A 15,000-nucleotide genomic window follows, 5' to 3' on the forward strand; every position below is an offset into this window, starting at 1 on the left:
CTGCTTTCTCCGCATAAAGTTAAACCGCGCAAAAATATCCCTGCATTAGTAAGCACTACCAATAAGAAATCCGAGTATCTGGAGATGTGCAGAACATATGTGCAATAACAATAGTAGGCACTGTCCTTAAATGTAACCTACATGTAATTTGAAGTCATAGGCTACAATCCTAGACAAAACTGATGAGACATTTCAAATGTCTTATCCACAGCTAAAAACGTTTTTGTTGCTTGACGTAAAGTGTCTATGAATGTAGATCACATGACAAAGCAGGAAGGTCAAGCCGGACACTTACTTTCAGGGTACTGTCAGCACTGCCACTACAAATAAGACGGCTGTCTGCAGACCAGGCAATCTTGAGGAAGAAATGCAATAATAAGTTAATACTATAACCAATGCTTTGAGTAAAAAATTATTGGAAGCCTCATCAATTTAATAATTTAAATAATTATTGTTTTACCTGATATACAGAATTCACATGTCCTCGAAGTGATGTGATAAATCTGTATAACAAAATAGTATTTCAAGTTGAAGATGTAACTTTAGTTACCCTGTTACAAGCCACGCCTTTCCAGAGAATAAGTTACACTTAGTCGCACATCTTTGCAGTGCTGAATTTAATTAAATGTCATTCAGGTTCCTGAAACATGCAGGAATATTTCTTGCTACATATCATATTTCAAGGCCTGCTTGCTGCACCCTTACCATATATGGATGTATTCTAAAACCGCACATTTTATCTTTGATTTGAGACCCATGTTCTTATTCAGTATCTGTTTCTTCTGCAATACCAGGTGTGGTAGAGCATTAGACAAGTATGTTAAAAGAGTTCGGTGCATAACTGCAGTTGTCATTGTTTGAAAGCTCCCTGACCTTTCAAGACTGGGTTGGGGGCCCTGTGTTGTCATGTGTTCTCCCAAAAAATAAACTGCTATCTTGGTGTAATTTTGTTACTGATCTGCACTTTTGGGTAAAACATAACAGGCTAGCCTCAAGAAACAATAAGTGACGGTTACGATTAAGCTTCCTTGGATATTTTTCGTAAATAATTGCAATGACAGAACAAATTGCTACTAACTTTCCAGTGTCACCATTCCAAATTTTAACTGATTTATCGAATGCTGCACTTGCTATCAGGCGACCATCAGGAGAAAAGCTGACTTGGTTTATCAAAGCCTGGTGACCTAAGCACATGATTAAATAAATAATTAAGAATATGATTGAACAGTTTCATGTTTCCTTCCACTTTTCTAAAGTTCCGTTCACTTTTTCAAGTGTCTCCCATCCAGTGCAAGCATATCAGTCAGGTGTTTAAATGGGGATTTAAATGTAAATATATTATTATTGGAAATTAGACTCAAGACAGTGATGGTAAGTTGCATCATTCCCTTGATGAGATCACACCCAGTTGGTTCCACAGGGCTCAGTTAAACAGGACATTCCTGCTGGTTTTCAAGACATTTTATTCCATGCACAATTCACCTGCCAAAGAAGCTCTTGCTTACCTTGTTCCCCTAGTCTAAGTGAGTATTTCAGTTCTGAGAAACTCAACGTGATGAGCACTTGAAGTTGCCACTCTCAGACATTGTCATGGTCCCATTTCCAAGTTATAAATTAGTTTCCACTCCTGCTGAGCATTCTGGCACCTGCCCTTGTCTCAATTTACTGATAAATTACATTATTTTGTTTTTAGACATCATCTAGTAATTTGAGGAAGGAATCTGACCTGTCAGACGGGCTAAAGGTTTTTTGCTTTCTTCTGGATCCCAAAGAAAAAGAGTAAAATCATCAGATCCTGAAACCATTCTTTCTCTTTTTCCTCCCTAAAAGTGAACCACATTGATTTTTTTAAAACATAATTGACCAACTTTCAAAATTATGAATAGGCCTTTTGCTTTGTTTCAGATGTCCCAGTGCACAATTTGTTGGCCAGCTGCAAATGGCCCCTGTTTTGGCTTTAAAATGCCTTAATTTTTGCAACTACAAAAGAAGTCAACTCTGAGATTATTCCATAAATTCAAATCATTACCTTTTTTACTTTTGGGCAACATCAGTGTTAAGCATCATGAGAAACTGTACCTTTACTTGTGTGTATCTTTGCAAGGCCATTTCTTTTCGTGCATCACTGTCTGCTATAAATTCACCTTTGTGGCCTTTTGAGGGGTCAAAAACTCCAGTCCTCAAGACATAGTCTGTATTCAGTGCTAAATGATTCACCTAAAGTAGAAATGAAGGTAAAATAACAGCCAGTTTGGATTTCACCTAGCCATAATTTCAATGCGACCTTCAGAACATTTTTTGACCATTCAATTAGTTTGCTTTTCATAAGATTGAAAATTAATTTTCAAGAGAGAGATGCCTTCTGAAAAAAGATTGAAGTGAGCTCCAAAATGGCCTTTTAACCAATTTAAAGCACGAAATTTGGATAAATTAGGTGAAGAGCTTTTAGTTTTCCAAACTTGGTTCATATACACTGTGTATATAGGAAATCAGTAACATACCCAATGAGCATGGCCTTGCAGCGTCCTACAAAGGACTCCCTGTGAATAACAAATTAAGAAAAAACACAAGCTGTAGTCAATTTACTACAGACTTTTTACCCAGGGATTAACTTGACTTGTTGACAGTTTATCTAATGTATGGAAATTGTATTTTCTAAGTGTAACTGATTTTTCCCAGGTGATTTAGTGATGAGAAAATTTGTCATCTGGAGCTTGCTTCTGCCTCAAGAGCAGAAGGTTTTGTCTTGATAGCTACCCCAGAGCAATAATATTATAATATTATTATGCAAAACAGAGAAATCCCAAGAAAGCAGCCAATTAAGATACTCATTAGCAAATGCCCATCACCTTCTGTGAAGTGGCCCTCTTAATTAGTCTGACCTTTACAGAATACATATTTTCACCCAGGTGAAATGAAACCCATGATGAATTCACGTTCTTGACAAATTTTTGGTGAATTTGGTAACCACCATTCTCCTACAACATCACAGTACTACGAAGTAAGTAAGTTCAAGGACTTAAGAACAATCAGATGATTAAAAGAAAACCAACAACAATAACAACAAAAGTTTACTCACATCATCTGCTCTCCAGACCTTGATTGTCCTGTCTTGTGATGCTGAGTAAATAAGCCCCTCTCCTCCCCATCGAATACATGTTACTGATTTTGTATGGCTTGATAGTGTACGCAACAACTGACAAAGGACTACATCCCATATTTTGATTGTTGTATCCTGCAAGAAAAGTTATGGAATCAACACATCATCGAAAAAAAAAATTAGGTATCAATGTCTAGACACTAATATTAGCAACTATTCACCAAAGTGGAGGTGGCCATTGATGGATTTTTACTGAAACATGAAGGTGATTAAATGTCCATCACTAGCCACCGACACTGAGGTGAGCAGTTGGAAAACAGTGAAAGCGATGGTATAGCACAGAAAGATGATTTTAACTCATTTATTTATTTGGGCACAAATCCCGTGCGAGTTACTCGGAGGTGAATAGCAAAGGATTTTGGAGCTTGAGTAGTCAACAATAACGCTCACGCTAATCACTGTAAGTTGCAAGTACTGCAATGATGCAGCTCAACAAGGTCGAACTGAAAGCATACTATGGCGCCTCTGGCTGCTGCTACACAGTCCACGTATGACCTTGGTGCACTGCGTACAGCCAGCTGGAAGCAGCTGTATACTGGTTTTTGCTGAGGGAGGAAGACCAGAGAACCCGGAGAAAAAGCCTTGGAGCAGAGTAGAGAACCAACACAAACTCAAACTCACTTACGGCATCGGGTCCAGGTCCACATTGGTGGGAGGCGAGTGCTTTCACCACTCCGCTATCCACTGTTTTAGTCTTTACTAAATGATGCTAGCATATACTGAACCAGTAGATAGCATTGAACGCTCACGCTGATTCGCTGCTCGAACTCCGGATATCGCTATTCACCTCTGAGCAATTTGCACCCGAGAATGTTGTTGCCTTTGCAGGAGAGATATGCTTTAATCTTTTTGTGCTACATTATCTCGCTGTTTTAGTACATCCTGAAACAACTATTCACCTCAGTGTCGATGGCTAGTAGTGGATATTTACTTCGCCTCTTCGCAGCTCGGTTAAAATATCCACCACTAGCCACCTCCACTTTCGTGAATAGTTGTTTTAAAAATATTGTATTGTTTGACACTAACCTTTGATGAGCTGGCAAGAAACCTACATTCTGGATCTCTAAAAAGGAAATAATGATTGTTTTCACAAAGAGAAAAGAGATGAAACACAAAATGGAATATTTATTATTATTATTATTATTATTTTATATGTGTCTAAGGAGATCAAGAAAGAATTGAAAGAGTTTTCAACTTCTCTGGAGTCACTGAATGAAACACATCTTTTTTATTTTTATATTTAAACTGCAACTTTTCGTTTGACATTGATTGGATAGAGTCCCATGTGTACACACAAGCAAAAATCACTTTGAAACAAGTAAATTCCACTTATGTCCAGAAATGCAAGAAATTAAATGCACGCTCAAGCATTTGCTATCTATTTCCAACAATAAAATAGGGGTAAAGATTACAGTCAAGTAAGCATCTTTTTAGTTTAGGATAAATACAGCATTTCATCCTTACTTAAAGAGCAGCATTTGTGGGACACTTTGTGACGTTAATTGTTTGTATTCTGGGACACGAGTGATGTTGAAGTTGGGGAAAAGGGGACACTTTGTGACACTTAAATTGAAATCTGTGAGCATCTAATATTTACTCGCATACATTTCTGGACATATCTGGTAAATTTAAACAATGCATGAAACTTCTTGACTCTTGAACAAATTAAACCAGACTATCCTATTAAACAAAAGGAATGGTGTCTTGTATCAATCCCATTAAATGAAAGATTGTAAAGAGTGTTATTGTACCTGGATTTATCACGGCAAAAATTTACAATTCCTCAGGTGTATGCAGACTGAGGTAGAACAACCATTGTTACATACACAACAAGCTTGTGACCAAGTATATTTGCATGAACCAACTCTGAGTTCAATCCCATTTGACCTGGCAGAGGGGTGATGTTAGAACGAGGTCTTTATAAGCTCTTAGAAATGTTACCTGTGAAGTGGCTGCCAGCTAAGCCACGTAATCCACTGTAAGTGTCCCTTTAACATTTTTCCCATTTGTTTTCCAGTTACAGGGTCCCATATTCTTATCTACACAACAACCACCACACAAATAATGGATATTAGAAATCAATAAGCAGTCAAATTTTAGAGGGTACAAGACAGCTCGCAAGTCAATAAGAAAAGCCCTTTGTATCTGACATTAATAATGTAATGCAACACCTTGAGTAATCAATATACGTAATAATATTTTTAAGCAAGCGATGTGTATCAGGGTCTTAAATATAATGATAACCCATAAGTAAGCCATTGTAAAAGCAATACAGATGGAACTTGAACATTGCATTAAAATGACTTGTAAACTGAATGCGTGATAATTATGGAGATGAATGCTCAATGTTAAGTTTGACTCTAAAGGTGACTTCAGCACAGGTTGTCGAACGTCAGTCATTGTCATCCTAAACAGTTTGTATACTCACCGGGACCATCATACTTCACTTAATAATATTATTATGATATGACCCCTGGTTTCAAACCATTTACGATTTTAAAGTTTAACCCATCAACACCTGGAATGCCCTGGATTGCCCCCATTGACGAGTAAAATTGTCTGACGTCAGACAGAGTAAAATCACTCAAGTCCCACTCCAAGGAGTCAAGGGTTAAAGACATCTTAGTTAGTGGTGTATAAATTATTACTATATGGCTTGTGTTTGTAGCCGATATAACGCGCGCTCTGATTGGCTAATTGTGACTGAATTATAGGGCATTATTTTCCCGTAATGCCCACGGGCCGATTACGGGCTTGCAAAACAAAGCAAAATGTAATTAAAAAACCATATAATAAACTACTTACTAACCAAGCTAGCTCGAGCCGTACTGGGGAATATTGGCCCTCGGTCGTTTTTGTACAGATCTCGCTGCGCTCGGTCCGTACTGCCACGACCCCAGGCCAATATTCCCCAGTATGGCCCTCGCACTTGGTTAGTAAGAAGTTAGTATCAAATACATGCATGTATCCAAATTACAACCAATCTGTATTAAAATTTAATTGTAAGTCTATAGATACATGTGACTTCACTGCTGACTTTCCGTTGGTTGATGTCAGAGGAAAATTTATTATCCAAAATGTAACGGGAAAATAAAATGTCTAACCTCGCCATTTTTACATCCTGATGCTAACATTTTTCCATCTGGAGACCAAGCTATATGTAGTATCCAGTGATTATGACCTTAAAAAATAATATTAAAAAAATAACATTGAATATTTGATTCTATTAGGCTATTAAGTTCTTTTCTAACCTAGACTGCGAGCAGTCTCTGTTTTGCTCTAGAATCAATGAAGCAAACATGTACGCTTTCAATGGCTAACATTGTGGATTGCATCCCCAGGCATTGGTTAGAGTTCACTCTAACCAACGCCCGCGGAATTTGCGACCCGCAGTCTCAGTTATTTTAAAAGTTTGTATTTGTTTCAACAATTTTAGAGCAAAAATGAGTCAGAATGTTTGCAGTCTATTTCTAACCTGATAACAAATAGTTTTTATTTATAAGATCTCTAATAGTTGCTACGAAAATTTTTTGCCCTGCTACAAAACAACAACTTCTGTGTCCTTGTAAATTGTAATATTTATAATCATTATGGTAATGTTAAAATATCAATAGAACTCTAATGACAAATCAAGCAGGATCAAATGCACTTGTGACCAGTCATATTTGTTTGATCCTGATCACTATTAAAGCAGCTGAGTTAGCCAAAACTTCAGCAGTTACTCAAAAACAACTGGTTGCTAAGGATTCAAGAATCAGTTAACCCTTCACTGGCTAAGAGTGACACTGAAAAGTTATAATCAATGGGACTGGTTCAAAGGGGGAAGAGCTAACAACATCTACGTCCACTCAAACACTATATATATCCACTTCAACCTTTCTTCTCCTAAGAATGACACTTGTTACAACTTTACCTTGTCTAATGTCATGATTTTACTCATTAGCACGGGGCGGGGGCATTCAGACTGAGGTGAAAGGCTTAACCCACTGACACCTCAAATGCCCTAGGACACCTCCGACTGACGAGTAAAATCGTCTGGTGTTAGACAAAGTAAAATCTGTTAAGTCTCACTTCCAGAAGTAAATGGGTTAATTAATGAATAGGAAAAATGATAAAGGTTTCCTACATGTACCTTTACAAGTAAAGTGGGGTGTTTCTGTGTTGACATCCCAGAATCTTACTGTAGTATCACCTGAACCACTTGCCAAATATCTAAACATTGATCACAAAATATAATCTATTAAATTTATCACAATAATGACAATTAAATGCAATGTGACAATAATAAGAATTACCGGTATTATTATCACTGGCAATTTTATGATTCATTCAAAAGCTGCATAATTGCATATTTTACTTAACATTGGCTCCCACTGAAATGATATGAAGTGGGCTATATTACAGGGGTAAGATACAACAAAACACATACCTGGTAGTCTATTAATTCACAGTTAATCTACTTTAAGCAAAGCTTCACCCATACATTGGCAAAAGTTCTTAATTTAATTTTAATTAATTTAATTCAACGTTATCCATTCAATTCAAAGAAAAGGAAGGATACCACCGGTTATCCCCATCGAGGGTATCTGCCTGCAGCTGGAAGTAATTGACTGAAAGTCGATTTTGATAAGGGAGGAAAACCAGAGTACCCAGAGAAGAACCCTTGAAGTCAGATTGAGATTGACTGAAACTCACTCACAGCCTATATATGACCTTTGAACTCGGGTCACAGAGGTGGAAGGTAGAGGTTGATAACCACCAAGCCGTCCTGGCTCCCCCAGGTTAGTGAAGTGAAGCTTAATTAAAGCAGAGATGTCAACTCCTGGAGATCTAATATCTGGAGATTTTTTCTTTGCATCAACCCTCTCCATCATCTATCCACCCCACTCTCCCCAGAACTTGACACTTTCTTAAATAAAAAGCCCACCCCCCACCTCAAGAAAAAATTGACTGGGGGTCACCCTAATATTGAACTGAACCACACACCTGAAAAAGTGGGCCAGGTAGGTATGATTTTCATCTTTTGAAACATAAAACTTCTAATTTGCCTGAATCCAAGGGGCTAGTAATGAAACAGCTCCTTCTGTATGCAACCCCCCCCCCCCCCCCCCCACAATACACACACCCAGAATAGACATGCTCCCTCTTATAGGCTTAAGCAACTTCCTTACTTAACCTTTTCACTCCTGTAAGGGCCACTGAGACTTCTAGATTTTTACTCTGTCTAACGCCAGACGATTTTACTCATCAATGGGGAATCCCACAGGAGTGAAAGGGTTAACAACAGCTAGGTTCCCTCAAAAACTATGTCCTCATGAATTAACAACAGCTAGGTTCACTCATAAAACTATGTCCCCATGAATTAACCCTATCACTCCTGTAAGGGCCACTGAGATTTCTAGATTTTACTCTGTCTAACGCCAGATGATTTTACTCGTCAATGGGGAACCCCACAGGAGTGAAAGGGTTAGCAACAGCCCCTTTAAACTAATGCAAGATTTTTATTTGACGTTTCACTTTTTACCTGCCATCAGGACTAAATGATACAGATATAACTGCTTCAGAATGACCTGTCAGAAATAAATAATCGGAATCAAACTATGGTCTTATCAATGGATAAACCAGACTTTTATACATTTCGCAGATTATATACCACACCTGGAATTGTGCTGGTGCACCTTGTAACTGCTCTGACTCTAAACACTGCTTGGGGTTGGTATACTATCTCTACAACTTTTTCAGTCTCTATTGTTTGTGAATCAAGAGTTTCTTTGAGGCTTCCAGTGATTTCCGTCTTGTTGACAAAAAATGAGTATGGAACACTTTCATCCTTTAGAAATCAAAACAACGAAGTAGGTATGAATAAATACATGTAATTTATCAACTGCTCCTTCCAAGGGCTTTTAAGGACCAAATGTATTTATTTACAAATTTCCCAAATGTACAAGAAAAAAGGACAAAGGCCTCCTTCTGCCTATCTATCTGCCCAACCACAAATTGAGGTGCAACCCTGAACCCAGACAACAAATAAATAACAACAGAGACAGGATTAGCATTCATGGGCACATCTCCATAGGCATTTAGGGCAGACAACTTTTTATGTTTTAGTGCTGTCTGTGTCGATACATAATAATGAAACAATACTTAACTTTATTATATAAACACCAATGAAATACCAAGTGAGCTTTTGCGCAAAAACATGATATCTTCACAGTCATGTGACTTCAGATAACATGTTATTTTCACACATGAAAAGATCACTGTTGCTATGGTTATATATGAAAATCGCGCCTTTTGATGTCTTTTGTGAAATGATTTAGTATTTCATTGGTGTTTATGTAATAAATAGAATATTACATGGCCGCTTCGAGATACGAAATTTCTCTTCTTGTGTTGAAAAGTATTTCACTTGTTCGCTTTTCTCACTCGTGAAATATTTTTCAACACTCAAAGAGAAATTTCGTATCTCCATGCAGCCATGTAATATCCTCTATGTACCGTAAGTATGAACTGTATTCAGTACTGAGGCACTAATCGGGGTCTCTGTACTGTCAGCAATCAAATCAAATCAGCTCATATCAAATCACTGGTTGGTTCTTGAGGAGAGAGAAAAACCAGAGTACCCAGAGAAAAACCTTTCAGAGTAGAGCCTCGGAAAGGAACAACGATAATAGGAAGCCTGGGGGAAGGAAGACTCCAATATAAAAAGGACGGGGGTGCTCGTCGGAAATTTTGAAAAGAACCCCTAAGAGGTACCAAGATCCTGTCTTGTGGGCGTGGCATGGAATTTTTTTCACCCCTAAGAGGTGCCAGATTATGGGTTTTAATAAGACACAATTTTAAAATTATAGTAAATTATCAAGTGTCTCCTGTCATAATTTTTCGGTGGAGCACCCTAAAAAGTACCGTTAAAGCTCCCTCTGTGGACCTTTTGAGGCTGAACACCCTGAGAGGTACCAAAACCGCTTTTTTAACCCCTAAAAGGTACGATGAGCACCCCGTCCTTTTTATGTGAGAGTCTCCCCCCCCCCCCCCCCCCTCCCTTCCTCTGGATAGGAAGCAAGTGGGAGAATTCCCTGCTAGCAGAGGTCTCTTGTCTTTGTGCATTCCACAACCTCGAACGGCATTCTCAAAACCACGTGCCACGTAAGATGTTTGCTGACTGTTTGTTTGTTAAATGTTTGTCTGTTATTTGTTTGTTTGAGCAGGTTGAAGTTTTGGCAGCTGTTCACCTGGTGTGGATCAGCTTTATCCACTCACCCATGGATACAATCACAAAGGACAGCCACAACACCAGGAACTTCATCCCCTACTCTTCTCAAGTAGTATGAGGGTTCTTTAACATCCCAAGGGGAACTTATGAACATGGAAGATATTTGTGAGATGGGGCCTACGGTTTACAGTCCTTATCTGAGAAGATTTGAAAGTTTAACCATTTGCAGATGTAATTACAAACGAGGCAGCACTTTTTTTTCAGTTATTTAAAGACCCTGAGTGTTGAAGTCGAACTCACGACCACCAGCATGGCAGCCCGGTGCTCAACCAACTGAGCCACTGGTGCAATGTGTCCGGTGCATTCCTTTACAGTAATTCTGCTGATGTTAAGTGAGCCGGCACAACATGAAGTATCACATGAGGATTTGGTTGCTAAGTAACTGCCATATATACTCAACACAGTGAATTTAGACCCATGGCAGAGGTCTCTTTTCTTGCAATTGTCAGCCCAGCGAACACAAAAACAGAAGAGACCTCTGCTAGCAGGGAAAAGGGAGGTCAAGGGCTAATAAAGTACCAAAAATTAACTTTTCACCAAAAAAGGAGTTCCTAAGCTTATTTCTGAACGATTGGAGAGATGAAGAGTTTGTGATATCAGAACTGAATGTGCTGCCTTTGGGACTCACATCATATTATTATTTTATTTCTTTTCAGGCAAGGAAATTATATCACATCATTTTGGTTGATATTAACATAACATTAGGAGTGAAGTCATCCCGCAATATCATGCTGTACATGTAGCTACCTTTTGGAGCACTGCATGGCAGACTAGTTCCAATTTATCTGGTGTGATGTCAAGGGGAAGATCAAATGGTGTTCCTATGAGTTCTCCAAGCTCACTCTTGAATTGCGCAAGGATACGCCCACCATCACTAGTGAGAAAACAAACAATTTTGTTTAATATATTTAGATGAGAATGAAGAAGGATCCTATACAAAAAGGGAAAAAACTGACAAAAGCCAAAAAAACTGAATGAAAACTGGAAAAATTAAATCAATTTATTTTAAGTTATATTAAAGTTGCAAAGAGTTTTATACACATTGTCCATGTTTGATTGCTGAATAAAGCTTAGCCAGGTATACCATAAGGCTCCAAACTTTTCTCTCAATGCATAAGCATAAGTAGGGAGAGTAGAAAACACTAACCCCAGTTCCATGGACCACCCCTACGGACTACCCAAACGGACTACCCCCAAAATACTATTTCAAGTCAGTGCTATTGGTTGTACGCAGCATCACAATTAGTGCTAAGCCTAAACATCCATTTTAACCCTTTGACGTCCAAACCCGCCTAAACCAGCCAGACGTAGTATTTTACTCTAACGCCAGAGGATTTTACTCGTCAATGGGGAACCCCTGGGAGTCAATGCGTTAAACAGCGTTGGTCAACAGTATTTAGACCCTATTTAAGTCTAAGCACCCATTTCAAAAAGGTTAGCTTTCAATGATTGTTGTCAGCCGATTTCATCATGTAAGTGAAGTGAAACCGGTGCAACAATTATTGATAGGTAAACTTTTTGAAAATGGGTGGTTAGACCCCGGTGCTCGTCGGAAATATTGAAAAGAATCCCTAAGAGGTACCAAATTATGGGTTTTAATTGTTAGTTGATTGTCAAATGTCTCCTGTCCTAATTTTTTGGTTCAATACCCTAAAAGGTACAGAACCTTTTGAGGCTGAACACCCTAACAGATACCAAAACCGCTTTTTTAATCCCTAAAAGGTACGACGAGCACCCCCGTCCTTTTATATGGGAGGGGAGGGGTTAGAATTAAATACTGTTGACCAACGCTGTTTAATATGGATGTTTTGGTTTAGCACTAATTACACAGGAAAAAATAATAGATTCCCATTTTTGGATATTTTAGGGTATTTTGAAGAATAACAATAAAGATCCCAAATTTGGCAAAGTGAGACAAGTCCCAACCAGGGAATTCCCAACCAAGTTCCCTGATTGGGACTTGTCTCACTCTTCCAAATTTGGGATTTTTGTTGGTATTCTTTAAATACCCTAAAATAGCCAAAAATGGGAATCTGTTATTTTTTCCTGTGATATATTGTGACGCTGCTTACGACCAATGGTACTCACTTGAAATAGTATTTTGGGGGTAGTCCATGGCCTTGGGATCAGTGTTTTCTACTCTCCCTGCACAATTATGCAACAAAGTGTTTTTCGTTTTTCGAGGGGCAAAATTTTGACGGCCGCACGTGCGCGCAAACGACTCAGAGGGAACTACTTTTTGCAACTAGTTGATGTTTCAGAAATTCGGCCAAGAGTCCGAGGTTAAGTGAAAAGGGTTGACACCATTAATTACACTTAATCCAAAAGGTAAATTAGCGATAGTTACCCCATATTGATACTTTCTTGGATGGGACATGTACGCTTTACCCCAAGTGAAATTAATTATTTATTACGATCAGCGGCGTATTTTCTGATCAGTGAATGCTTCATGTACTACAAGGCATTAGAGCATGCGCTGTATTTTTAATGAACCTGTCTTCTCAAAAAATAAATTCGAATGGCACTGTGTTTGTCTTCTTTTATGAAAAGTCTCTCGCGAGATTTAAACATCGATCTATGTGCTATCTCAAGACGGATTTTTATACTTAAAAGGCATCAACTTTCTATGTCAGCTGCACAAGTGAAGGACAAAGACTCTGTCGAAGATGATCAGAAAAATAACAAACTTCAAATTTTAAGTAACTTTGAGAATCGAAATCCTCGGAATCCGGAATACTTTGGATATAATAAACCAAGAGGTCATGCTACACAAAAATACAGAAAAGATTTTTACAACAAGTAAGTATTCTTCCCGGCGAAGACGTATGCAGTTTTACAAAAGGAGTGTCTAAATTGCTGGTAACTTGTAACAGGTAACTGGTAACTGGGAAGAATTATTTTTAAATTCCTGGAGAAACGCTTTAGACCACTTTCCCTTTAATTCTAAGCCCCCATTTTAATACGGTTAGCTTTCAATAACTGTGTGACTCGGATGGCTCACCAGTTACCAGTTACCAGCATTTTAGACCCAACAGTTTTACAAACAATAATGCACAGCGCAACCCAGTAAAAAACAAGATGCCAAGTAGGCGTTCACGTCGGCTATACTGATCAAAGCAAACAAAAGGCTCATCTTTCGAAAGTTGTTATGAACTCATCCCAGTGCAGATCAGTTTCATCTGTTTACAAGAGACTGGTACAAAAACATTAGCAAGGATAGGCACAGCTCATTGTAGTCAATAGAAAGCAGTTTGAGTTCTAACCGATTCAACGGTTTCCCTGTAAAGTATGGCCCACATAAGTAGTTTGTTTGGCTAGATTATTAGAATACGTGGCCAGTTTATGGTTTATGAATTATCCCTCGTTCTTCAATGGATGCCACCTCAAAAATACAATGTTGGCCGGAGAATGAGGAGATCACCTTAAGATTAGCTTCTATAGTAATACCATTAAGGGCGTAGTTAGAGGTATCCTGGGGTGCCTGTGACACCCCCTGCCCCCCTTTGTGACAGTCAACAACATAATACAAACCATATCCGTGAGACTGGAACAGAGTAATTTATGTTACGTGGAACTTACTTCATCTATGCAGCTATTTTGTGGGTCTCGCCCTCCCCGGCACTCAGGGCTCATCTGCAAAATTGTCACTTTCACTAAAAACAGCATGGCTATTGACATGACAAACCAGTTATTACCCCCACTGTGAGAGAGTGTGACCCCCCTCCCCCTTGAAAAATCCAGCTATGTGGAGTTTTTTTAACTTAGTATCATTAGTCCTACTCATCATAGTTCTCATAACAAGTGTTATTTATCTCTCATCTTGATACCTTATTTTAAACATGTGTATCTGTTGGTTATTTGTTTCTTGTGTAGGTTAAAATTTATTATCTCAAACCGGCACTCAAGAGCTGAAGTAATTCATCATAGTGGAGTTGTCCTAGCCTCCGCATCCACAGTTGAGTTTGAAATCACAAGACACCTTTACAAAACCACAGACCTTAGTGCAGCAAGAAACCTTGGTAGAGTGTTGGCACAAAGATGCATTGAGGCAGGAATCACCAGAGTTTACTGGGAACCACAGTATGGTGACAGAACAAAATTGCGAGTGAGTTGATTACCCTAAAGGGATAATATTGCTATTGAACACTTAAATTAACAAATTCCTATTGAATTTACAGGGACCACCCAATATCATTCCTTCTCCCAAGATTTTTAGTTATCGTTATTGTCATTGTAACTACCACTTGTAAATTCAGAACACGTTCTGCAACAAAGTGGAATAAATTATTATTATTATTATTATTATTATTATTATTATTATTATTATTATTATTATTATTATTATAACAGCCACAATCTATGCCGATCCATTCTCATTGGGTGCTTTCTTCACAAATTCCCAGGGCAACAAATTTTAGTAACAGAACTTTCAAATTCAGAGGAAGAGGTGAGGGTTGGGTTAGTTGAAAACTTACCAACACTGCAGAGTCAATTCCTCCCATCCCCTGAAAAAAAAGACATTACCTGGCATATGTGTCTTATATTACTGGTAATGCTTTCATTCCCA

General features: G+C 38.4%; 2 protein-coding genes across 2 annotated transcripts in view; one reads left to right on the top strand and one right to left on the bottom strand.

The window, feature by feature from the left end:
- Positions 1–12,843, bottom strand: part of LOC137977621 (notchless protein homolog 1-like) — a 20,832-nt gene extending 7,989 nt beyond the window's left edge. Inside the window, exons 1-15 of the mRNA XM_068824908.1 lie at positions 12,781–12,843; positions 11,181–11,307; positions 8,819–8,990; positions 8,685–8,730; positions 7,293–7,372; positions 6,265–6,341; positions 5,102–5,199; positions 4,187–4,223; positions 3,080–3,235; positions 2,502–2,540; positions 2,080–2,217; positions 1,727–1,823; positions 1,079–1,184; positions 461–503; positions 296–355 (exon numbers count right to left, since the gene is read on the bottom strand). Of these exons, the coding sequence (XP_068681009.1) occupies positions 296–355; positions 461–503; positions 1,079–1,184; positions 1,727–1,823; positions 2,080–2,217; positions 2,502–2,540; positions 3,080–3,235; positions 4,187–4,223; positions 5,102–5,199; positions 6,265–6,341; positions 7,293–7,372; positions 8,685–8,730; positions 8,819–8,990; positions 11,181–11,307; positions 12,781–12,785 (1,281 nt within the window). The 5' untranslated portion in view covers positions 12,786–12,843. The remainder of the gene's footprint in view (positions 1–295; positions 356–460; positions 504–1,078; positions 1,185–1,726; positions 1,824–2,079; positions 2,218–2,501; positions 2,541–3,079; positions 3,236–4,186; positions 4,224–5,101; positions 5,200–6,264; positions 6,342–7,292; positions 7,373–8,684; positions 8,731–8,818; positions 8,991–11,180; positions 11,308–12,780) is intronic.
- Positions 12,844–12,924: 81 nt separating this feature from the next.
- The window catches only part of LOC137975471 (large ribosomal subunit protein uL18m-like), a 3,449-nt gene continuing 1,373 nt past the window's right edge, over positions 12,925–15,000 (top strand). Inside the window, exons 1-2 of the mRNA XM_068822595.1 lie at positions 12,925–13,232; positions 14,307–14,538. Coding sequence (XP_068678696.1) covers positions 12,952–13,232; positions 14,307–14,538 — 513 coding nt within the window. The 5' untranslated portion in view covers positions 12,925–12,951. The remainder of the gene's footprint in view (positions 13,233–14,306; positions 14,539–15,000) is intronic.

Source organism: Montipora foliosa, chromosome 11 (genome assembly GCF_036669935.1).
Source record: "Montipora foliosa isolate CH-2021 chromosome 11, ASM3666993v2, whole genome shotgun sequence".
Lineage (NCBI taxonomy): Eukaryota > Metazoa > Cnidaria > Anthozoa > Scleractinia > Acroporidae > Montipora > Montipora foliosa.